This window comes from Oncorhynchus tshawytscha, linkage group LG25 (assembly GCF_018296145.1).
Source record: "Oncorhynchus tshawytscha isolate Ot180627B linkage group LG25, Otsh_v2.0, whole genome shotgun sequence".
Lineage (NCBI taxonomy): Eukaryota > Metazoa > Chordata > Actinopteri > Salmoniformes > Salmonidae > Oncorhynchus > Oncorhynchus tshawytscha.
Window position 1 is genome coordinate 36,679,558 of NC_056453.1, and position 27,061 is coordinate 36,706,618.

General features: G+C 41.1%; 1 protein-coding gene across 1 annotated transcript in view; it reads left to right on the top strand.

Annotated features, from left to right (window-relative positions):
• Positions 1–279: 279 nt before the first annotated feature.
• LOC112236147 (syntaxin-binding protein 4) overlaps positions 280–27,061 on the top strand; it is a 95,544-nt gene continuing 68,762 nt past the window's right edge. Inside the window, exons 1-5 of the mRNA XM_042306298.1 lie at positions 280–525; positions 984–1,080; positions 5,290–5,414; positions 6,141–6,230; positions 6,359–6,424. Coding sequence (XP_042162232.1) covers positions 6,174–6,230; positions 6,359–6,424 — 123 coding nt within the window. The 5' untranslated portion in view covers positions 280–525; positions 984–1,080; positions 5,290–5,414; positions 6,141–6,173. The remainder of the gene's footprint in view (positions 526–983; positions 1,081–5,289; positions 5,415–6,140; positions 6,231–6,358; positions 6,425–27,061) is intronic.

The following is a 27,061-nucleotide window of genomic DNA, read 5'->3' on the forward strand; positions in this document are numbered from 1 at the left end:
CACTTTGCCTCTCTCTTTGCCTCTCTCTTTGCCTCTGCCTCTCTCTTTGCCTCTCTCTTTGCCTCTGCCTCTCTCTTTGCCTCTACCTCTCTCTTTGCCTCTCTCTTTGCCTCTGCCTCTCTCTTTGCCTCTCCCTCTCTCTCTGCCTCTCCCTCTGCCTCTGCCCCCTCTCTCTCTCTTTGCCTCTGCCTCTCTCTTTGCCTCTCCTCTCTCTCTGCCTCTCCCTCTGCCTCTCCCTCTGCCTCTGCCCCCTCTCTCTCTTGCTCACTCTCTCTTTCTCTCTCTCCTCCTCCATTTTATAAGCTTTTCTTTTTCCACATGTATATGCAACAAATGTAATACATTTGTCATAAACAACAACAATGTTATGCGTTATTATACCCAGTTATTGGTTCACTTGGTTACCTGTCCGTCTCCCTCTACCCAGAATCCTCCACTGTATGGCAGCCAGTCAGCAGTCTCGTACCACAAAGGAAGTGCTCCCTCAGCTCCATCTGTCGCCTCAAACTGGAGAGGCTGGAGCAGGTCAGTGTGGGCGTGTGGATGTGGAAGAGTGTGTGTTTATCAGTGTTTAATGTATGTGTCTAAGAATTAGTGTTTGTGTATGGGAATGTTTATAATGGTGTGTGTATGTACTGTACGGATGTGGTTTGACATTAGGGTCATTGCAGTGTATTGATTGTATTGACATTGCCTCATCCCTGCAGAGACACTGCTCAATAAGCTATTACTGCTGCTGGCCTGTCATGTGCTCTGGCCTGATTACACTGCACCGTACAGCCAACGTGTGTGTTCAGTGTGTTCACTGTGCGCTGTCCGAGCTGCTCCAATCATTCTCCCACGACATCATGGCAATATCGATAGGCAGTATTCACATCCAGCATGCTTAGTCACGCTAGGTGTGTGTGTGGTTTACTAGTCTGTGTGTGTGGTCATATTTAAGGGTATGGTGTGTGTGTGTGTAACTCTGTGTGTGTTGCCAGGCTCTGGATGCATTGGGACTGAATCCTACAGAGGCACAGAGACAGACGTTGAGGGCCAGACTACAAACAGACCCTGCTGGGACAGTGGCCTACGCAGGTAAGACTACACTTCCCCATAACCTTACCCTAACTCTAACCCTGCTCTGACAGTGTTCTACGCTGGTAAGACTACACTTCCCCATAACCTTACCTGACTCTAACCCTGCTCTGACAGTGTTCTACGCTGGTAAGACTACACTTCCCCATAACCTTACCTGACTCTAACCCTGCTCTGACAGTGTTCTACGCTGGTAAGACTACACTTCCCCATAACCTTACCTGACTCTAACCCTGCTCTGACAGTGGCCTACGCAGGTAAGACTACACTTCCCCATAACCTTACCCTAACTCTAACCCTGCTCTGACAGTGTTCTACGCTGGTAAGACTACACTTCCCCATAACCTTACCTGACTCTAACCCTGCTCTGACAGTGGTCTAACCAGGTAAGACTACACTTCCCCATAACCTTACCTGACCCTGACCCTAACCCTGCTCTGACAGTGGCCTATGCTGGTAAGACTACACTTCCCCATAACCTTACCTGACCCTAACCCTGCTCTGACAGTGTTCTACGCTGGTAAGACTACACTTCCCCATAACCTTACCCTAACTCTAACCCTGCTCTGACAGTGGCCTACGCTGGTAAGACTACACTTCCCCATAACCTTACCTGACCCTGACTCTAACCCTGCTCTGACAGTGGCCTACGCTGGTAAGACTACACTTCCCCATAACCTTACCTGACCCTAACTCTAACGCTGCTCTGACCGTGGCCTACGCTGGTAAGACTACACTTCCCCATAACCTTACCTGACTCTAACCCTGCTCTGACAGTGGCCTACGCTGGTAAGACTACACTTCCCCATAACCTTACCTTACCCTGACCCTAACCCTGCTCTGACAGTGTTCTACGCTGGTAAGACTACACTTCCCCATAACCTTACCCTAACTCTAACGCTGCTCTGACAGTGGCCTACGCTGGTAAGACTACACTTCCCCATAACCTTACCTGACCCTTTTGACTTTGCAGCCCGCCCATCTAGTGGAAACCGCTTAGTTCTGCCTCCAGGGCAAGACAATGTACGTTTAACCCTGATGGCTGATACTTATCCCAAACACATTCACAGGGTGTCTGCACATCCTTGAAAAGTCTTTAAAAATATGCCTCTGTCACCATGGCAAAAAAAAGACAATTTGATAGACAACAAAACTATCTAGAGATGGGATGAGAAAAGGAAATGACAGAAACCAACATTGCCCTCTTACCAAAACAATTTGACTTATGTTGGTGATTAGGCTTCACAGCATTCCTGCAGATTTTTTAGTTCTAAAACCATTATTTGGTGAACAGTAATGTGCATTAGGCTGCTTCCTGCAATGAAAGTATCTGCTCTGTCTCTGTTTCAGTGCTGGCTCTCATTCCCTCTCTCCCCTTTGCACACGGAGGAAGGGAGTGATGCATTCTGATAAGCACAGTAGTGACAGTTGAGCATCATTTTGAAATGTAATTCCGGGAAAGAGAGTTTTTAAAACAACTACTGTTACTGTTGTTAAAAAAGAGGAGAGTTTCATATTTATGTGAGTATAACAATTATTTCTCAACTATCAATATAGAGGACGTAACACCACTTTAAAAATGGAGTATATAATTGAGATAATACGCTAACAGAACGGAGCTGAGAGCACCATTTGCGATGAATAGCCTATATCAAGAGCCTATATAGGCCTACCAATGGAACATTTTTGTAGGACATTACATTTACTGTTAGATCAATTGCATTTCTATCTAGCAACAATATCATATTTAGAGTGAGCAATCTAGCTAGTGTGTTTTGAGTTCTAACTTTCACAGGTGGTAGGCCTAAATTATGTAGCAAATAGCCTAGGCCTAGGCCAATATGCACAAAAACATGTAGGCAAATTCATCTCTAATGGTCCAAAATTATATCTGATCATTCTGGACCCTATTTTGACATGTTGCACATCAAAATATCCATCATGCATTCCCTGAACATGTTAGATGATAGCTAACTTCTTTCAGTGGTCGGTGCCCTTTAAGATGAGGGAGAATGATTTATTTTACATATGAGCATGGTTTTATTTCTATTACATTCATATGACATTCACCCAGCTCAAGGTTTCCCTGCACCCATCATGAGGTTTCTACAACCTAGCCTATGAATGAACGCTAACATAGAATGGAGTAAAAAAAAAAAATTACTGTATTATCCAATGAGATCAAAGCATTGACTTTAGTGATCTCGTTCTCTCTAACCAATCTTTCTTTACGTCTACTTTCTAAAAACTCTATTCTATTCACTGCACTATTCTATTCACTGCACTATTCTATTCACTGCACTATTCTATTCACTGCACTATTCTATTCACTGCACTATTCTATTCACTGCACTATTCTATTCACTGCACTATTCTATTCACTGCACTATTCTATTCACTGCACTATTCTATTCACTGCACTATTCTATTCACTGCACTATTCTATTCACTGCACTATTCTATTCACTATTCACTGTTTAGGAGCTACTATCTTGTCTCATCGCTACAACTCCCGTACAGGCGCGGGAAAGACGAAGGTTGAAAGTCATGCGTCCTCTGATACACAACCCAGCCAAGCTTGCACTGCTTCTTAACCCAGCGCGCATCCAACCCGGAAGCCAGCCGTACCAATGTGTCGGAGGAAACACCGTTCACCTGGCAACCTTGGTTAGCACGCACTGCTCCCAGCCCGCCACAGGAGTCGCTGGTGCGCGATGAGACAAGGATATCCCTACCGGCCAACCCCTCCCTAACCTGGACGACACTAGGCCAATTGTGCGTCGCCCCATGGACCTCCCAGTCTCGGCCGGTTACGACAGAGCCTGGGCGCGAACCCAGAGTCAGTACAGCTGCGCCACCCGGGAGGCCCTTCAGCTGTATTTTACGTAGCTGTCTACATACCACCACAGAGCGAGGTTGGCACTAAACTGCACTCATTGAGCTGTATTCCGCCATAAGCAAACAGGAAAACGCTCATCCTTGTGGCCCGGGGACATTAATGCAGGGAAACTTAGAAATGAAAGAGAACTGATTTATCAGCATGTTAAATGTGCAACCAGAGGGAAAACATTCTAGACCACCTTTACTCCACACACATAGACGCGTACAAAGCTCTCCCTCGCCCTCCATTTGGCAAATCTGACCATAATTCCATCCCCTGATTCCTGCTTACAAGCAAAAATTAAAGCAGGAAGCACCAGTGACTCGGTCGATTGAAAGAAGTGGTCAGATAAAGCAGATGCTAAACTACAGGACTGTTTTGCTGGTACATACTGGAATATGTTCCGGGATTCTTCCGATGGCATTGAGGAATACACCACATCAGTCACTGGCTTTATCAATAAGTGCATTGAGGACGTCGTCCCCACAGTGACTGTACGTACATACACCAACCAGAAGCCATGGATTACAGGCAACGTTCGCACTGAGCTAAAGTGTAGATGTTCTAAAACTTTTGACCGGTAGTGTAGATGGGTAAAAAAAGCAGGCATTGAATATCCCTTTGAGCATGGTGAAGTTATTAATGACATTTTGGATGGTGTATGAATACACCCAGTCACTACACAGATACAGGTGTCCTTCCTAACTCAATTGCTGCAGAGGAAGGACACCGCTCAGGGATTTCACCTTCTTCAATTTAAGAATGATGGAGACCACTGTGTTCTTGGGGTCATTCAATGCTACAGAAATGTTTTGGTACCTTTCCCCAGATCTGTGCCTCAACACAATCCTGTCTCGGAGCTCTACGGATAATTCCTTTGACCTTGTGGCTTGGATTTTGCTCTGACGTGTACTGTCAACTGTGGGAACTTATATAGACAGATGTGTGCCTTTCCAAATCATGTCGCATCAATTGCATTTACAACAGGTGGACTCCAATCAAGTTGTAGAAACATCTCAAGGATGATCAATGGAAACAGGATGCACCTGAGCTCAATTTCAAGTCTCATAACAAATGGTCTGAATACTTCAAATAAAAAGATAACTTTAAAAAAAAAAAAAAATTTGCAAAAATTCCTAAAAACCTGTTTTTGCTTTGTAATTATGGGGTATTGTGTGTAGATTTAATGAGGAAAACATTTATTTAGTCCATTTTAGAACAAGGCTGTAATGTAACAATGTGGAAAAAGTCTGGGGTCTGAATACTTTCCGAATGCACTGTATTTATAGATTGTGATTATAAAACACACGTTGCCTCTCTGTGTACAGACTTTGAGACGCTGACGCGGGAGCTGTTCAAACTACAGTTTGAGGAGTCAGAGGTGGGAGGTCAGAGGTTAAAGTTTGTGTCAGAAGACCTCTCCAGCCTCCTAGAGTCACCCACCAAATCACAGGTAGGATATATTAAATCTGCACACTCCAGCCTCAATGGGTTTCCTGTGTAAATACATAAAATCTAATGTACTGTAGTAGTTTACGTGCACGTCAGACTGTGAAATTTGATATAGGTATGATGATTTTGAAAATTATTTGCAGATCTATGTCTTACAGTTGTAGGATCTTACTTTGACCCAAATTGCTACAGCAGGAAAATAAAATAACAGGAATGTGAATTATCATGTGGACATTTTTGTAAGGGGTTGATACATTTTACGTAAGGGAAAATCAAGTCAGAAATTTCAAAGTGGAAATTCTGAACTTCAGAAGCCTTTTTAAACCTCAAATACACTACTACATGTTTTAAATGTCCTGCATTCCATTCCATTTCTCGGCATTTCTCCTGCAACTGGTTGATCAAATTAAGATCTTACATCTGTATGCTAAATCAAAGGGACGTTTTCCCGGACACATGTTAAACCTGGTCCTGGACTAAAAAGGAAGCTCAATTGAGAATCTCCATTATTAAAAGTGCTTTGTAGTCTAGGTCTAAACTTAATCTGTATCTGGGAAACAGCCCCAAAGAGTGTTTGTCTGTTGTAGCGTTAATGTTTGCTGTAGTAAACTTGACATGCAGTGGTTATGAATGTTGCCCTGTTGATGCTCTGCTTGAAGGTGTAATATGTGTAGTATAGTAGTATGTTTTTATATGCATTAAAGCTGTCCGTCTGTCTATCTATCAGTCTTCACTGTCTGACTCTGATGACCTAGAGGAGATGGAGAGACTGAGGAAAGACCACATCGAGGCTCTGAGAGAAATCAAGAAACTACAGGTACATATTACCGGAGTTCGAGATATCAAACATTAGTAGGTCAGAAAAGAGAAACGTGAATACATGAGCATATACAGTATATAGACAATTTATGTTCTTTTTTGTTGCCGTGTCTCTACATTCTTCAGGAGCAGTTGGCAGAGTCCGAGAGACTTCAACTGCAGGTGCAGGGAGAGCTGAACAATGTCAAACAGGTGTGTTAGTACAGTTTATCTGGGGGGGGGGGGTGGGGGGTGGGGGGTTGCATAGATGTTTCCCCATTCACCAGAGGGAGTTCTGCACAAGCACACTTAAAGTGCATACTGTACAAGTGAAAAAGTTTTGACACACCTACTCATTCCAGGGTTTTTCTTTATTTGTACTATTTTCTACATTTTAGGATAATAGTGAAGACATCAAAACTATGAAATAACACATATGGAATCATGTAGTAACCAAAAAAGTGTTACACAAATCAAAATATATTTGAGATCCTTCGAAGTAGCCAGTTGTCTTGATGACAACTTTGCACACTCTTGGCATTTTCTCAACCAGATTCATGAGGTAGTAACCTGGAATGCATTTCAATTACACTTTGGAACAGATAAATAAAAATTAAAAAAGTTAATCACTTGGAGCTTGATTTGCTGGTGTTTTTAAAATTTTAGGTCCAGCAATAATAATTTTAAAAATGAAGAATCTTGATGGTTATAAAGATACAGAGAACGAGCCACAGTCCAACTCAAGCTTCATTAACGACCAGTGGTAGCATACGAGCACTATATCTTCAAAATGTATCCTTAGTTCCCAGCTTATATTGAGCAAGCAAGGGTCTTTTCTTGGTCTTAGCCTATGGAATTCATACAGTAATACAATAACAGGATTGTCTTGTGAATGGCTGTGTCTTGCCTACTACTTACTAAAAAGCCATACTGTGTACTAATCGTACCACATACTATTTAGAACATATTGTTTAGTAAAACTGCATTCAATAAGCAACAAATATAAACGTACTAGCTCAACCATACTAACAATGAGTCGTGTAATGCGCAATTGAGTTGATCCCAGCATTTGTTCATTTTGGTAAAGCGAGTCTCCCTATCTGATTATAAGCTGTTGTCAAACACACATGGGTTTGGAAAGAAGATTCCCCTTCTCTATAGTGTGCAGCGAATTCTACTCGATGAAAAGCCAAAATGACTACACATTTAAAGCTTTAACTACAATTTGGAAATTTCACATATACAACGTTCTATTTTCACATACCACAAAAAAAGCCTACTATTTAGAGCACAAGAAGGAGTATTCAGACACAGCCGATAAACTGATCAGCCCATGAGTATCCAATACTACATACACCAAACCACATGAGTATCCAATACTACATACACCAAACCACATGAGTATCCAATACTACATACACCAAACCACATGAGTATCCAATACTACATACACCAAAACCACATGAGTATCCAATACTACATACACCAAAACCACATGAGTATCCAATACTACATACACCAAACCACATGAGTATCCAATACTACATACACCAAACCACATGAGTATCCAATACTACATACACCAAACCACATGAGTATCCAATACTACATACACCAAACCACATGAGTATCCAATACTACATACACCAAACCACATGAGTATCCAATACTACATACACCAAACCACATGAGTATCCAAACATACACCAAACCACATGAGTATCCAATACTACATACACCAAACCACATGAGTATCCAATACTACTACATACACCAAACCACATGAGTATCCAATACTACATACACCAAACCACATGAGTATCCAATACTACCACCAAAACCACATGAGTATCCAATACTACTACATACACCAAACCACATGAGTATCCAATACTACATACACCAAAACCACATGAGTATCCAATACTACATACACCAAACCACATGAGTATCCAATACTACATACACCAAACCACATGAGTATCCAATACTACATACACCAAACCACATGAGTATCCAATACTACATACACCAAACCACATGAGTATCCAATACTACATACACCAAACCACATGAGTATCCAATACTACATACACCAAAACCACATGAGTATCCAATACTACATACACCAAACCACATGAGTATCCAATACTACACATGAGTATCCAATACTACATACACCAAACCACATGAGTATCCAATACTACATACACCAAACCACATGAGTATCCATACTACATACACCAAACCACATGAGTATCCAATACTACATACACCAAACCACATGAGTATCCAATACTACTACATACACCAAACCACATGAGTATCCAATACTACATACACCAAACCACATGAGTATCCAATACTACATACTACATACACCAAACCACATGAGTATCCAATACTACATACACCAAACCACATGAGTATCCAATACTACATACACCAAAACCACATGAGTATCCAATACACATACACCAAACCACATGAGTATCCATACTACATACACCAAACCACATGAGTATCCAATACTACATACACCAAACCACATGAGTATCCAATACTACATACACCAAACCACATGAGTATCCAATACTACATACACCAAACCACATGAGTATCCAATACTACATACACCAAACCACATGAGTATCCAATACTACATACACCAAACCACATGAGTATCCAATACTATCCATACACCAAACCACATGAGTATCCAATACTACTACATACACCAAACCACATGAGTATCCAATACTACATACACCAAACCACATGAGTATCCCATACTATATACACCAAACCACATGAGTATCCAATACTACATACACCAAACCACATGAGTATCCAATATACTACATACACCAAACCACATGAGTATCCAATACTACATACACCAAACCACATGAGTATCCAATACTACATACACCAAACCACATGAGTATCCATACTACATACACCAAACCACATGAGTATCCCATACTACATACACCAAACCACATGAGTATCCAATACTACATACACCAAACCACATGAGTATCAATACTACATACTACATACACCAAACCACATGAGTATCCAATACTACATACACCAAACCACATGAGTATCCCATACTACATACACCAAACCACATGAGTATCCAATACTACATACACCAAACCACATGAGTATCCCATACTACATACACCAAACCACATGAGTATCCAATACTACATACACCAAACCACATGAGTATCCCATACTACATACACCAAACCACATGAGTATCCCATACTACATACACCAAACCACATGAGTATCCAATATACTACATACACCAAACCACATGAGTATCCAATACTACATACACCAAACCACATGAGTATCCAATACTACTACATACACCAAACCACATGAGTATCAATACTACATACACCAAACCACATGAGTATCCCATACTACATACACCAAACCACATGAGTATCCAATACTACATACACCAAACCACATGAGTATCCAATACTACATACACCAAACCACATGAGTATCCAATACTACATACACCAAACCACATGAGTATCCAATACTACATACACCAAACCACATGAGTATCCAATACTACATACACCAAACCACATGAGTATCCAATACTACATACACCAAACCACATGAGTATCCAATACTACATACACCAAACCACATGAGTATCCAATACTACATACACCAAACCACATGAGTATCCAATACTACATACACCAAACCACATGAGTATCCAATACTACATACACCAAACCACATGAGTATCCAATACTACTACATACACCAAACCACATGAGTATCCAATACTACATACACCAAACCACATGAGTATCCCATACTACATACACCAAACCACATGAGTATCCAATACTACATACACCAAACCACATGAGTATCCAATACTACTACATACACCAAACCACATGAGTATCCAATACTACATACACCAAACCACATGAGTATCCAATACTACTACATACACCAAACCACATGAGTATCCCATACTACATACACCAAACCACATGAGTATCCCATACTACATACACCAAACCACATGAGTATCCAATACTACATACACCAAACCACATGAGTATCCAATACTACTACATACACCAAACCACATGAGTATCCAATACTACATACACCAAACCACATGAGTATCCCATACTACATACACCAAACCACATGAGTATCCAATACTACATACACCAAACCACATGAGTATCCCATACTACATACACCAAACCACATGAGTATCCAATACTACATACACCAAACCACATGAGTATCCCATACTACATACACCAAACCACATGAGTATCCCATACTACATACACCAAACCACATGAGTATCCCATACTACATACACCAAACCACATGAGTATCCAATACTACATACACCAAACCACATGAGTATCCAATACTACTACATACACCAAACCACATGAGTATCCAATACTACATACACCAAACCACATGAGTATCCCATACTACATACACCAAACCACATGAGTATCCAATACTACATACACCAAACCACATGAGTATCCCATACTACATACACCAAACCACATGAGTATCCCATACTACATACACCAAACCACATGAGTATCCAATACTACTACATACACCAAACCACATGAGTATCCAATACTACATACACCAAACCACATGAGTATCCCATACTACATACACCAAACCACATGAGTATCCCATATACTACATACACCAAACCACATGAGTATCCAATACTACATACACCAAACCACATGAGTATCCCATACTACATACACCAAACCACATGAGTATCCAATACTACATACACCAAACCACATGAGTATCCAATACTACATACACCAAACCACATGAGTATCCAATACTACATACACCAAACCACATGAGTATCCAATACTACATACACCAAACCACATGAGCATCCCATACTGAAACAAACAGACCACTCATTATAAACTGATCAGCCCATGAGTATCCAATACTACATACACCAAACCACACGAGTATCCAATACTACATACACCAAACCACATGAGTATCCAATACTACACACACCAAACCACATGAGCATCCCATACTGAAACAAACAGACCACTCATTATAAACTCGTTGAACCACATCACTAAGTAGTTAATCAACCTTAGTGCAACTAGAGCAGTCACGGTCCCTTCGACGCGTGCCATCATCCCTAAGCATCCTCTGAGTACACTTCCCAAATTACACACTATTCCGGGTTATAGTGCACTTCTTTGACCAGGGCTCTGTTCAAAAGTAGTACACTTCCCAAATTACACACTATTCCTGGGTTATAGTGCACTTCTTTGACCAGGGCTCTGTTCAAAAGTAGTACACTTTCCAAATTACACACTATTCCCGGGTTATAGTGCACTTCTTTGACCAGGGCTCTGTTCAAAAGTAGTGCACTACTGTATATAGGGAATAGGGTATCATTTGGGAAGCGTACCCTGAGCTTGTTGAGAGCACTGGGTTTAGCACATCCTGTAGTAGCAGCACTTACAGTACCGTGTGTAGGCGTGAGAAACAGACAGATCAGTGTAACAAACTCACTGTATGAAGTGCGAGACTCCAGGGAACACAGAAGAGGGTGGACCCTAAGTAAAATAAATAAATACACCCTCTCTGTACTGTGAGTCATAGACACAGCACACTTGGCCTCACCTCCACTCCTCTACGGGTCGGTCTCCCACACACTCTGGATGCGTCCCAAATGGTACCTTATTCCCTATGATGGACAACTTGACCAGAGTAGTGCACTATATAGGGAATAGGGTGCCATTTGAGATGCATATTCTGATACAAGTGTTGCATAAAGAGCACAGATCAATATCCACATTTATCCACAGGCAATATTAATATGCCCATTAGGAACCGGGATGGTAGCATCTTTCTTTCTTTCTTTCATATACTTCCTTCTTTACTGCATGTTTGTCAGGACCATGACTGCATGCAATGCCTTCATAAAGTATTCACACTACTTGACTTTTCCAAAATGTTGTTCTGTTACAAAATGGGATTAAAATGGATTTAGTTGTCATTTTTTTGTGAAAAATCTACAGAAAATACTCAGTGGAAAAAATAAATAAATAAATAATGAATACACTAATATATATTGATTAGATAAGTATTCAACCCCCTGAGTCAATACTCAGGATGTTCCAGGATAAGGATATGGACAGTCAGGAGGCAGACAGGATGTTCCGGTGCTCACCTCTCTCTACCACCAGGTATGACCGCATCCTGAAGTCAATTAGAATCACCTTTGGCAGTGATTACAATTGTGAGATTTTCTGGGTAAATCTCTAAGAGCTTTGCACACCTGGATTTTTACAATATTTGCACATTATTATTTTTTAAATTCTTCAAGCTCTGTCAAGATGCTTGTTGATCATTGCTAGACAGCCATTTTCAAGTATTGCCATTAGATTTTCAAGCAGATTTAAGTCAAAACTGTAACTCGGCCACTCAGGAACATTCAATGTCGTCTAGGTAAGCAACTCCTGCTGAAAGGTGGAAACCAGCTTTTCCTCTAGGATTTTGCTCGTGATTAGCTCTATTCCATTTATTTTTATTTAAAAAAAACTCCCTAGTCCTTGCCAATGACAAGCATACCCATAACAGAATGCAACCACCACCATGCTTGAAAATATGAAGAGTGGTTCTCCGTGATGTGTTGGATTGCCCCAAACATAACACTTTGTATTCAGGACATAAAGTACTTTTTTTTTGCTGTTTTAGTGCCTTACAGCAAATAGGATGCATGTTTTGGAATATTTTTATTATGTACAGGCTTTCTTTTTATTCTCATTTAGGTTAGTATTGTGGAGTAACTACAATGTTGTAGATTAATCCTCCATTTTCTCCGATCTAAAAAACTCTGTAACTGGTTCAAAGTCACCATTGGCCTCATGGTGAAATCCCTGAACGGTTTCCTTCCTCTCTGGCAACTCAGTTAGTTATGACGCCTGTATCTTCGTAGTGACTGGGTGTATTGATACACCATCCAAAGTGTAATTATTAGCGTCACCATGCTCAAAGGGAATATTCAATGCCTGCTTGTTTTCCCCCATCTACCAATAGGTCCCCTTCTTCGCGAGGCATTTAAAACCTCCCTGGTCTGTGGTTGAATCTGTTTTTGAAATTCATGTTAAACACTATTAGTCCATGCAACTTATTATGTGGCTTGTTTAGCAGATTTTTACTCCTAAACTTATTTAGGCTTGCCATAACAAAGGGGTTTACTTGTTGACTCAAAACATTTCAGCATTTCATTTTTTAAATTAATTTGTTAAAAATTCTAAAAACATCTTTCCACTTTGACATTATGTGGTGTGACACAACATCTCAATTGAATACATATTAAAGTCAGGCTGTAAAACAACAACATGTGGAAAAAGTCAAGGGGTGTGAATACTTTCCTGAAAGCACTTTATGTGGTCACTCCCTGGCTTTCAGGTTAAAGCTCTACTGTAACAAACACACAAGCACATGCAAATGCACATGCCACATGCACACACACACACACACACATACACACATACACACATACATACACACACACACACACACACACACACACACACACACACACACACACACACACACACACACACACACACATACATACACACATACATACACATACACACACATACACACACACACAGACACACATACACACATACACACATACACATACACACACACACACACACACACACACACAGAGACAATGCAGGTACACACAAACACATGCACACACACACAAACACACAAACACACACACAAACACATGCACACACACACACACAAACAGGTTTAGCTGTGTGCGAGTAACTCTAAACTCTAGCTTCGTCTGTGTATTCAGCAGTGTAACTATTTTACCTTCTACGTACACTACACTGGGTTGGTATGGTCATGTATAGTCAAAAGAAATTGTCACATGCTTTGCAAACAACAGGTGTAGAATAACAGTGAAAAACTTACTTCCAACAATGCAGAGAGAGAAAAAAGATACATAATTGAAAAATAATAACATGAGGAATAAATACACCAAAAGTAACAATAACTTGAGGTCCCAGTACCGAGTCAACGTGCTGGGGCACGAGGCATTTAAAAAAATATATATATATACAGTGCCTTGCGAAAGTATTCGCCCCCCTTGAACTTTGCGAACATTTGCCACATTTCAGGCTTCAAACATCAAGATATAAAACTGTATTTTTTTGTGAAGAATCAACAACAAGTGGGACACAATCATGAAGTGGAACGACATTTATTGGATATTTCAAACTTTTTTAACAAATCAAAAACTGAAAAATTGGGCGTGCAAAATTATTCAGCCCCCTTAAGTTAATACTTTGTAGCGCCACCTTTTGCTGCCAGAACGTTGTGGGAAGGTTGTATGCAAATAACCTTAGGACAACAACACACTCACCAAGGTCCAAAACAAAAATATGTGCTAGCTGGGTAACCCTTCCACTAACCTTAACCCCTAATCCTATCACACTAAAGGGAGGGAGAAAGATTTAAGTTTACTATGTTAAGTCTACCCCTGAGTCCAGGTTGGTCACCCCAGACAGTACACAGAAAACATTACACAAGCGGATAAATAAAATTAATTATTTACAAGAAAATATATGAAATATGCATACAGAGTGGAAGTATTGAATTGAACCAGGGGAAAGACCTGCTGTTTCTCTTTGTGAAAGGTTATATTGCCAACTGGTGTGACTTGATTAGGGTTATTTTGTAGAGCTGAGGGGGAAGGGAGATGAAGATGGAGAGATGAAGAAATGGGAAACATTACAATTTGTCATTAGTGTCCAAGGTCACCAAGATTAGTATTTGACATGGACATCGGCGCACACACACTCATACATGGACTCATACACATGCACATACTTCTCTTGCTTTCTCTCCTCCCCTGTCTCTACCTCTCTACGTCTCTACCTCTCTCTCAATTCAATTCAAGGGGCTTTATTGGCATGGGAAACATATGTTAACATTGCCAAAGCAAGTGAAGTAGATAATATACAAAAGTGATATAAACAATAAAAATTAACAGTAAACATTACACTCACAGAAGCTCCAAAATAATAAAGACATTACAAAAGTCATAGTAAAAAAAAAAGGTCAACCAGTTTTGATCATTAGCGGGTATCTGCCTAATTCTGCTCTGCATGCATTATTTGGTGTTTTACGTTGTACACAGAGGATATCTTTTTCAGAATTCTACATGCAGAGTCTCAATTTGGTGTTTGTCCCATTTAGTTAATTATTGGTTGGTGAGCGGACCCCAGACCTCACAACTATAAAGGGTTTAGCCAGATCCTAATTGGTATGTCAAATGTGATGTTCCTTTTGATGGCATAGAATGCCCTTCTTGCCTTGTCTCTCAGATCGTTCACAGCTTTGTGGAAGTTACCTGTGGCGCTAATGTTTAGGCCAATGTATGTATAGCTCATCTGTCAGGTTCTATAATGAAGAGGCCTGGTCTGACCCACTCGGGGGTGTATCTTTCTCAAGGGAGAGCTTCTCCTGCTGAGCTAATTCTTTGAGTAGGTGAAAGTCCAGCTGAAACTGTTTGGGGTTACCCTGTACCATTACTGTTCCAGACTTATAGAGATGTATATTAGCTGACTCAGAGTCCTCGTTGTCTAGTATCCTGAGTTTCCACCTCTCGTCAACACCCCCTCTCTTAACAGAGGGGTAGTGTGCTAATATAGCACTGTGCCATGCCAGGGGATGGTTTGTGTGGAGCAATAGTCAGCAAAAAAGTGTCTCTTGACTTTCCATAAGGAGCTTCATTTTGTGATCTTTTCTTGCCTTATCGTTCTTTACATACACAGGGTACTGTATTTTAATTACCTCTGAACAGCGGGAGGCAGCTTCTAAGACCTCTCCATTTGGTTGGAGTAGACTGTTTGACTCTCCTGACGTTGTTGGGCTAAAGGGATTTGACACCTCTCACTTGACACGTCAGTGCTAATTGAAGTTGTATCAAGCTTAGCAGCTTTGATTTATCATTTAGTCATTATAAAGTAATGTAGTGTGCTTTTCTTCTTGGCTTTTGAAAATAAAATATAGCTTCAGACTTAACATGACTCACTCAGTTCCAGGTTGGATGGTGTTTTCAGGTTTCTGTTGTCTTCCAGAGCATTTGCTGTGTAGCTTTGGAATAATACTCTTTGGTAGTTGTAAACCTTCCAGGTGATTCTGTAATTCCGTCCAAAATCAGGTTGTAGGTTTGGAGTTTTGATTTGGAGTGAAGGTTACTTTGTAGAGGGTAGCATCCTGTATATGTCCTGGTGACATAGTGAAGGTTACGTTGTAGAGGGTAGCATCCTGTATATGTCCTGGTGACATAGTGAAGGTTATGTTGTAGAGGGTAGCATCCTGTATATGCCCTGGTGACATAGTGAAGGTTACGTTGTAGAGGGTAGCATCCTGTATATGTCCTGGTGACATAGTGAAGGTTATGTTGTAGAGGGTAACATCCTGTATATGTCCTGGTGACATAGTGAAGGTTATGTTGTAGAGGGTAGCATCCTGTATATGTCCTGGTGACATAGTGAAGGTTACGTTGTAGAGGGTAGCATCCTGTATATGTTACTGACAAAAGTTTATCCAACTCAAAATCTATCTAAAAATGCACGATCTCTCTCTCTCGCTCTCTCTCTCAAATAACTTTCTTCTGAAACTCCTCAGTCTATTCTTGTTCTGAGAAATGAAGGTTATTCCATGCGAGACATTGCCATTGCCAAGAAACTGAAGATGTCGTACAATGCTGTGTACTTCTCCCTTCACAGAACAGCGTAAACTGGCTGTAACCAGAATAGAAAGAGGAGTGGGAGGCCCCGGTGCACAACTGAGCAAGAGGACAAATACATTAGAGTGTGTAGTTTGAGAAACAGACGCCTCACAAGTCCTCAACTGGCAGCTTCATTAAATAGTACCCACAAAACACCAGTCTCAACGTCAACAGAGAAAAGGCGACTCCGGGATGCTGGCCTTCAACAGTTATTTGTTTCTGGCCATTTTGAGCCTGTAATTGAACCCACAAATGCTGATGCTCCAGATACTCAACTAGTCTAAAGAACGCCAGTTTTATTGCTTCTTTAATCAGGACAACAGTTTTCATCTCTGCTAACTTAATTGCAAAAGGGTTTTCTTATGATCAATTAGCCTTTTAAAATTATAAACGTGGATTAGCTAACACAACGTGCCATTGGAACACAGGAGTGATAGTTGCTGATAATGGGCCTCTGTACGCCAATGTAGATATAACACAAAAAGATCTGCCGTTTCCAGCTACAATAGTCATTTACAACATTAACAATGTCTACACTGTATTTCTGTTCAATTTGATGTTTTTAATGGACCAAAAATGTGGTTTTCTTTCAAAAACAAGGTCATTTCTATGTGACCCCAAACTTTTGAACGGTAGTGTACATATTTATACTGATACGTTATGGAGGGCTTTCTCTGCTTTTTAATGTCTTTCCCGTGTGCTGTGATCTATCCCAGCTTAAGTCTTATCTTTCTCTCTCTCTCTCTCTCGCTCGCTCTCTCTCTCTCTCTTTTTTTTTTCTCGGAACATCGGTTCTCAGAATTGATAGAATGCCCAGTATTCTAACCGGAAACAACAGGAACAGTTAGTCTGGAGTGTGTGTGTGAGAGAGACACACACACCAGGGGAGATCAGAAATTACCCCAGAAAATGTGTTGTCAAAATGGTTGTTTATGTCCATGTGAGTTATGACTAGACTGCTACATCCTTGACCTGTTTCTACTGACTTACTGATGGATAATGGAACACCAGGTAGGGGGTAGCACAGGGGGGGTTTCTGTAAAAAAAAGGTTTCAAACTCACCGACCAATGCATGTTATGCCACTAGAAACACGAAACAGGATGTTTTAGGTCTTCAGAGGCCGGAAGTAATCGTCACCAAATGTTTTTTTTTTGTTAAAAGTAGAGCTGCACCTTAATAACAGATGACAGTTTGTGTAGATGGTAACAAAAAGTAAAAATGGGCCACAGCCTTCAATGTCACTTATCTACCATATTATCATGGTATCAGGTACGGCCAGGAGTTTTCCAGGCCAGGTCACGTGGTCAGAACAACTAGTGCGTTGTCTCTACTCTAGTTCATTGTCTCTACTCCAGTGCGTTGTCTCTACTCCAGTGCGTTGTCTCTACTCTAGTGCGTTGTCTCTACTCTAGTTCGTTGTCTCTACTCTAGTTCATTGTCTCTACTCTAGTTCATTGTCTCTACTCTAGTTCGTTGTCTCTACTCTAGTCCGTTGTCTCTACTCTAGTCCGTTGTCTCTACTCTAGTCCGTTGTCTCTACTCTAGTTCGTTGTCTCTACTCTTGTTTGTGTCTCTACTCTAGTTCATTGTCTCTACTGTCTTGTTCGTTGTTCTAGTTCATTGTCTCTTTGTTTGTCTCTACTCTAGTTTGTTGTCTCTACTCTAGTGTGTTGTCTCTCTCCAGTGCATTGTCTCTACTCTAGTCCGTTGTCTCTACTCTAGTCCGTTGTCTCTACTCTAGTTTGTTGTCTCTACTCTAGTTTGTTGTCTCTACTCTAGTCCGTTGTCTCTACTCTAGTTCGTTGTCTCTACTATTGTTCGTTGTCTCTACTCTAGTTCATTGTCTCTACTGTAGTTCGTTGTCTCTACTCTAGTTTGTTGTCTCTACTCTAGTGTGTTGTCTCTACTCCAGTGCATTGTCTCTACTCTAGTCCGTTGTCTCTACTCTAGTCCGTTGTCTCTACTCTAGTTCATTGTCTCTACTCTAGTCCGTTGTCTCTCCTAGTGTGTTGTCTCTACTCCAGTGCATTGTCTCTACTCTAGTTGTTGTCTCTACTCTAGTCCGTTGTCTCTACTCTAGTTCAGTGTGTTGTCTCTACTCTAGTCCGTTGTCTCTACTCTAGTCCATTGTCTCTACTCTAGTTCGTTGTCTCTACTGTAGTTCGTTGTCTCTACTCTAGTCCGTTGTCTCTACTCTAGTCCGTTGTCTCTATTGCGTTCTCTACTCTAGTTCATTGTCTCTACTCTAGTTCATTGTCTCTACTCTAGTGTGTTGTCTCTACTCTAGTTTGTTGTCTCTACTCTAGTCCGTTGTCTCTACTCTAGTCCGTTGTCTCTACTCTAGCGCGTTCTCTACTCTAGTTCATTGTCTCTACTCTAGTTCATTGTCTCTACTCTAGTTTGTTGTCTCTACTCTAGTCTGTTGTCTCTACTCTAGTTCGTTGTCTCTACTCTAGTCTGTTGTCTCTACTCTACTTCATTGTCTCTACTCTTGTTCGTTGTCTCTACTCTAGTCCGTTGTCTCTACTCTAGTCCGTTGTCTCTACTCTAGTTCGTTGTCTCTACTCTAGTTCGTTGTCTCTACTCTAGTTCGTTGTCTCTACTCTAGTTCGTTGTCTCTACTGTAGTTCGTTGTCTCTACTCTAGTCCGTTGTCTCTACTCTAGTCCATTGTCTCTACTCTAGTCCGTTGTCTCTACTCTAGTGTGTTGTCTCTACTCTAGTGTGTTGTCTCTACTCTAGTTCATTGTCTCTACTCTAGTGTGTTGTCTCTACTCTAGTCCGTTGTCTCTACTCTAGTGTGTTGTCTCTACTCTAGTGTGTTGTCTCTACTCTAGTTCATTGTCTCTACTCTAGTGTGTTGTCTCTACTCTAGTGTGTTGTCTCTACTCTAGTGAGTTGTCTCTACTCTAGTCCGTTGTCTCTACTCTAGCTAGTGAGTTATCTCTACTCTAGTTCATTGTCTCTCTCTAGTTCATTGTCTCTACTCTAGTTCATTGTCTCTACTCTAGTTCATTGTCTCTACTCTAGTTCATTGTCTCTACTCTAGTCCGTTGTCCCTACTCTAGTTTGTTGTCTCTACTGTAGTTTGTTGTCTCTACTGTAGTTTGTTGTCTCTACTCTAGTTTGTTGTCTCTACTCTAGTTCGTTGTCTCTACTGTAGCTAGTTCGTTGTCTCTACTCTAGTTCGTGTCTCTCTCCAGTGCGTTGTCTCTACTCCAGTGCGTTGTCTCTACTCTAGTTCGTTGTCTCTACTCTAGCTAGTGCGTTCATTGTCTCTACTCTAGTTCATTGTCTCTACTCTAGTTCGTTGTCTCTACTCTAGTTCGTTGTCTCTACTCTAGTGTGTTGTCTCTACTCTAGTTTGTTGTCTCTACTCTAGTTTGTTGTTCTAGTGTGTTGTCTCTACTGTAGTCCGTTGTCTCTACTCTAGTTCACTCTAGTTCGTTGTCTCTCTCTTGTTCGTTGTCTCTTCTCTAGTTCATTGTCTCTACTCTAGTTCGTTGTCTCTACTCTAGTTTGTTGTCTCTACTCTAGTGTGTTGTTTGTTGTCTCTACTCTAGTCCGTTGTCTCTACTCTAGTCCGTTGTCTCTACTCTAGTTTGTTGTCTCTACTCTAGTTTGTTGTCTCTACTCTAGTTCGTTGTCTCTACTCTAGTTCGTTGTCTCTACTCTAGTTCGTTGTCTCTACTCTAGTTCATTGTCTCTACTCTAGTTCGTTGTCTCTACTCTAGTTTGTTGTCTCTACTCATCCAGTGCATTGTCTCTACTCTAGTCCGTTGTCTCTACTCTAGTGTTGTCTCTCTCTATTGTCTCTACTCTAGTTCATTGTCTCTACTCTAGTTCATTGTCTCTCTAGTGTGTTGTCTCTACTCTAGTTTGTTGTCTCTACTCTAGTCCGTTGTCTCTACTCTAGTCCGTTGTCTCTACTGTTCTCTACTCTAGTTCATTGTCTCTACTCTAGTTGTTGTCTCTACTCTAGTGTGTTGTCTCTACTCTAGTTTGTTGTCTCTACTCTAGTCTGTTGTCTCTCTCTAGTTCATTGTCTCTACTGTAGTTCGTTGTCTCTACTCTAGTTTGTTGTCTCTACTCTAGTGTGTTGTCTCTCTCTGCATTGTCTCTACTCTAGTCCGTTGTCTCTACTCTAGTCCGTTGTCTCTACTCTAGTTCATTGTTAGTCCGTTGTCTCTACTCTAGTGTGTTGTCTCTACTCCAGTGCATTGTCTCTACTCTAGTCCGTTGTCTACTCTAGTTTGTTGTCTCTACTCTAGTTCGTTGTCTCTACTCTAGTGTGTTGTCTCTACTCTAGTCCGTTGTCTCTACTCTAGTCCATTGTCTCTACTCTAGTTCGTTGTCTCTACTGTAGTTCGTTGTCTCTACTCTAGTCCGTTGTCTCTACTCTAGTCTGTTGTCTCTACTCTGCGCGTTCTCTACTCTAGTTCATTGTCTCTACTCTAGTTCATTGTCTCTACTCTAGTGTGTTGTCTCTACTCTAGTTTGTTGTCTCTACTCTAGTCCGTTGTCTCTACTCTAGTCCGTTGTCTCTACTCTCCAGTACTCTAGTTCATTGTCTCTACTCTAGTTCATTGTCTCTACTCGTTGTCTCTACTCTAGTTTGTTGTCTCTACTCTAGTCTGTTGTCTCTACTCTAGTTCGTTGTCTCTACTCTAGTCTGTTGTCTCTACTACTTCATTGTCTCTACTCTTGTTCGTTGTCTCTACTCTAGTTTGTCTTGTCTAGTCCGTTGTCTCTACTCTAGTCCGTTGTCTCTACTCTAGTTCGTTGTCTCTACTCTAGTTCGTTGTCTCTACTCTAGTTCGTTGTCTCTACTCTAGTTCGTTGTCTCTACTGTAGTTCGTTGTCTCTACTCTAGTCCGTTGTCTCTACTCTAGTCCATTGTCTCTACTCTAGTCCGTTGTCTCTACTCTAGTGTGTTGTCTCTACTCTAGTTTGTTGTCTCTACTCTAGTTCATTGTCTCTACTCTAGTGTGTTGTCTCTACTCTAGTCCGTTGTCTCTACTCTAGTGTGTTGTCTCTACTCTAGTGTGTTGTCTCTACTCTAGTTCATTGTCTCTACTCTAGTGTGTTGTCTCTACTCTAGTGTTGTCTCTCTAGTGAGTTGTCTCTACTCTTCCGTTGTCTCTACTCTAGCTAGTGAGTTATCTCTACTCTAGTTCATTGTCTCTCTCTAGTTCATTGTCTCTACTCTAGTTCATTGTCTCTACTCTAGTTCATTGTCTCTTTGTTCATTGTCTCTAGTCCGTTGTCCCTACTCTAGTTTGTTGTCTCTGTAGTTTGTTGTCTCTACTGTAGTTTGTTGTCTCTACTCTAGTTTGTTGTCTCTACTCTAGTTCGTTGTCTCTACTGTAGCTAGTTCGTTGTCTCTACTCTAGTTCGTTGTCTCTACTCCAGTGCGTTGTCTCTACTCCAGTGCGTTGTCTCTAGTGCGTTGTCTCTAGTTCGTTGTCTCTACTCTAGTTCATTGTCTCTACTCTAGTTCATTGTCTCTACTCTAGTTCGTTGTCTCTACTCTAGTCCGTTGTCTCTACTCTAGTTTGTTGTCTCTACTCTAGTTCGTTGTCTCTACTCTAGTTTGTTGTCTCTACTCTAGTTTGTTGTCTCTACTCTAGTGTGTTGTCTCTACTGTAGTTCGTTGTCTCTACTCTAGTTCGTTGTCTCTCTCTAGTTCATTGTCTCTACTCTTGTTCGTTGTCTCTACTCTAGTTCATTGTCTCTACTGTAGTTGTTGTCTCTACTCTAGTTTGTTGTCTCTACTCTAGTGTGTTGTCTCTACTCCAGTGCATTGTAGTGTTGTCTCTACTCTAGTCCGTTGTCTCTACTCTAGTTTGTTGTCTCTACTCTAGTTTGTTGTCTCTACTCTAGTCCGTTGTCTCTACTCTAGTTCGTTGTCTCTACTATTGTTCGTTGTCTCTACTCTAGTTCATTGTCTCTACTGTAGTTCGTTGTCTCTACTCTAGTTTGTTGTCTCTACTCTAGTGTGTTGTCTCTACTCCAGTGCATTGTCTCTACTCTAGTCCGTTGTCTCTACTCTAGTCCGTTGTCTCTACTCTAGTTCATTGTCTACTCTAGTTCATTGTCTCTACTCTAGTTCATTGTCTCTACTCTAGTGTGTTGTCTCTACTCTAGTTTGTTGTCTCTACTCTAGTCGGTTGTCTCTACTCTAGTCCGTTGTCTCTACTTGTCTCTACTCTAGTTCATTGTCTCTACTCTAGTTCATTGTCTCTACTCTAGTTTGTTGTCTCTACTCTAGTCTGTTGTCTCTACTCTAGTTTGTTGTCTCTACTCTAGTCTGTTGTCTCTTCTACTTCATTGTCTCTACTCTAGTTCTAGTGTTGTCTCTACTCTAGTCCGTTGTCTCTACTCTAGTCCGTTGTCTCTACTCTAGTCCGTTGTCTCTACTCTAGTTCGTTGTCTCTACTCTAGTTTGTTGTCTAGTTCTGTCTCTACTCTAGTTCGTTGTCTCTACTGTAGTTCGTTGTCTCTACTCTAGTCCGTTGTCTCTACTCTAGTCCATTGTCTCTACTCTAGTCCGTTGTCTCTACTCTAGTGTGTTGTCTCTACTCTAGTTCATTGTCTCTACTCTAGTGTGTTGTCTCTACTCTAGTCCGTTGTCTCTACTCTAGTGTGTTGTCTCTACTCTAGTTGTTGTCTCTACTCTAGTTCATTGTCTCTACTCTAGTGTGTTGTCTCTACTCTAGTGTGTTGTCTCTACTCTAGTTGTTGTCTCTACTCTAGTCCGTTGTCTCTACTCTAGCTAGTGAGTTGTCTCTACTAGTTCATTGTCTCTCTCTAGTTCATTGTCTCTACTCTAGTTCATTGTCTCTACTCTAGTTCATTGTCTCTACTCTAGTTCATTGTCTCTACTCTAGTCCGTTGTCCCTACTCTAGTTTGTTGTCTCTACTGTAGTTTGTTGTCTCTACTGTAGTTTGTTGTCTCTACTCTAGTTTGTTGTCTCTACTCTAGTTCGTTGTCTCTACTGTAGCTAGTTCGTTGTCTCTACTCTAGTCCGTTGTCTCTACTCTAGTTCGTTGTCTCTACTCTAGCTAGTGCGTTGTCTCTACTCTAGTGCGTTGTCTCTACTCTAGTTCGTTGTCTCTCTCTAGTTCGTTGTCTCTACTCTAGTTCGTTGTCTCTACTCTAGCTAGTGTGTTGTCTCTACTCTAGTGCGTTGTCTCTACTCTAGTTCGTTGTCTCTACTCTAGTTTGTTGTCTCTACTCTAGTTTGTTGTCTCTACTCTAGTTTGTTGTCTCTACTCTAGTTTGTTGTCTCTACTCTAGTTTGTTGTCTCTACTCTAGTTCGTTGTCTCTACTCTAGTTCATTGTCTCTACTCTAGTTCGTTGTCTCTACTCTAGTTCGTTGTCTCTACTCTAGTCCGTTGTCTCTACTCTAGTCCGTTGTCTCTACTGTAGTGCGTTGTCTCTACTGTAGTCGTTGTCTCTACTCTAGTCCGTTGTCTCTACTCTAGTTTGTTGTCTAGTCTGTTGTCTCTACTCTAGTTCGTTGTCTCTCTCTAGTCCGTTGTCTCTACTCTAGTTTGTTGTCTCTACTCTAGTCTGTTGTCTCTACTCTAGTTCGTTGTCTCTACTCTAGTCCGTTGTCTCTACTCTAGTCCGTTGTCTCTACTCTAGTCCGTTGTCTCTACTCTAGTTTGTTGTCTCTACTCTAGTTTGTTGTCTCTACTCTAGTCTGTTGTCTCTACTCTAGTCCGTTGTCTGTACTCTAGTCCGTTGTCTCTCCAGTCCGTTGTCTCTACTGTAGTTTGTTGTCTCTACTCTAGTTTGTTGTCTCTACTCTAGTTCGTTGTCTCTACTGTAGCTAGTTCGTTGTCTCTACTCTAGTTCGTTGTCTCTACTCCAGTGCGTTGTCTCTACTCCAGTGCGTTGTCTCTACTCTAGTGCGTTGTCTCTACTCTAGTTCGTTGTCTCTACTCTAGTTCATTGTCTCTACTCTAGTTCATTGTCTCTACTCTAGTTCGTTGTCTCTACTCAGTCCGTTGTCTCTACTCTAGTCCGTTGTGTGTTGTCTCTACTCTAGTTTGTTGTCTCTACTCTAGTTTGTTGTCTCTACTCTAGTGTGTTGTCTCTCTGTAGTTCGTTGTCTCTACTCTAGTCCGTTGTCTCTACTCTAGTTCGTTGTCTCTCTCTTGTTCGATTTGTCTCTACTCTAGTTCATTGTCTCTACTGTAGTTCATTGTCTCTACTCTAGTTTGTTGTCTCTACTCTAGTGTGTTGTCTCTCCAGTGCATTGTCTCTAGTCTGTTGTCTCTACTCTAGTCCGTTGTCTCTACTCTAGTTTGTTGTCTCTACTCTAGTTTTGTTGTCTCTACTCTAGTCCGTTGTCTCTACTCTAGTTCGTTGTCTCTACTATTGTTCGTTGTCTCTACTCTAGTTCATTGTCTCCTGTAGTTCGTTGTCTCTACTCTAGTTTGTTGTCTCTACTCTAGTGTGTTGTCTCTACTCCAGTGCATTGTCTCTACTCTAGTCCGTTGTCTCTAGTCCGTTGTCTCTACTCTAGTTCATTGTCTCTACTCTAGTGTGTTGTCTCTACTCTAGTGTGTTGTCTCTACTCTAGTCCGTTGTCTCTACTCTAGTTCATTGTCTCTCTCTACTCTAGTCCGTTGTCTCTCTCTAGTCCATTGTCTCTACTCTAGTTGTTGTCTCTAGTTCGTTGTCTCTACTCTAGTCCGTTGTCTCTACTCTAGTCCGTTGTCTCTATTGTTCTCTACTCTAGTTCATTGTCTCTACTCTAGTTCATTGTCTCTACTCTAGTGTGTTGTCTCACTCTAGTTTGTTGTCTCTCTCTAGTCGGTTGTACTCTAGTCCGTTGTCTCTACTCTAGTCCGTTGTCCCTACTCTAGTTTGTTGTCTCTACTCTAGTTCATTGTCTCTACTCTAGTTTGTTGTTCTCTAGTCTGTTGTCTCTACTCTAGTTCGTTGTCTCTACTCTAGTTTGTTGTCTCTACTCTAGTTCGTTGTCTCTACTCTTGTTCGTTGTCTCTACTCTAGTCCGTTGTCTCTACTCTAGTTCCGTTGTCTCTACTCTAGTCCGTTGTCTCTACTCTAGTTCGTTGTCTCTACTCTAGTTTGTTGTCTCTACTCTAGTTCGTTGTCTCTACTCTAGTTCGTTGTCTCTACTGTAGTTCGTTGTCTCTACTCTAGTCCGTTGTCTCTACTCTAGTCCATTGTCTCTTCTAGTCCGTTGTCTCTACTCTAGTGTGTTGTCTCTACTCTAGTTCATTGTCTCTACTCTAGTGTGTTGTCTCTACTCTAGTCCGTTGTCTCTACTCTAGTGTGTTGTCTCTACTCTAGTGTGTTGTCTCTACTCTAGTTCATTGTCTCTACTCTAGTGTGTTGTCTCTACTCTAGTGTGTTGTCTCTACTCTAGTGAGTTGTCTCTACTCTAGTCCGTTGTCTCTACTCTAGCTAGTGAGTTATCTCTACTCTAGTTCATTTGTCTCTCTAGTTCATTGTCTCTACTCTAGTTCATTGTCTCTACTCTAGTTCATTGTCTCTACTCTAGTTCATTGTCTCACTCTGTCGTTGTCCCTACTCTAGTTCATTTGTCTCTACTGTAGTTTGTTGTCTCTACTGTAGTTTGTTGTCTCTACTCTAGTTTGTTGTCTCTACTCTAGTTTGTTGTCTCTACTGTAGCTAGTTCGTTGTCTCTACTCTAGTTCGTTGTCTCTACTCTAGTTCGTTGTCTCTACTCTAGCTAGTGCGTTGTCTCTACTCTAGTGCGTTGTCTCTACTCTAGTTCGTTGTCTCTACTCTAGTTCGTTGTCTCTACTCTAGTGTGTTGTCTCTACTCTAGTTCGTTGTCTCTACTCTAGTTTGTTGTCTCTACTGTAGTCCGTTGTCTCTACTCTAGTTCATTGTCTCTCTCTAGTTCATTGTCTCTTCTCTAGTTCATTGTCTCTACTCTAGTTCGTTGTCTCTACTCTAGTTTGTTGTCTCTAC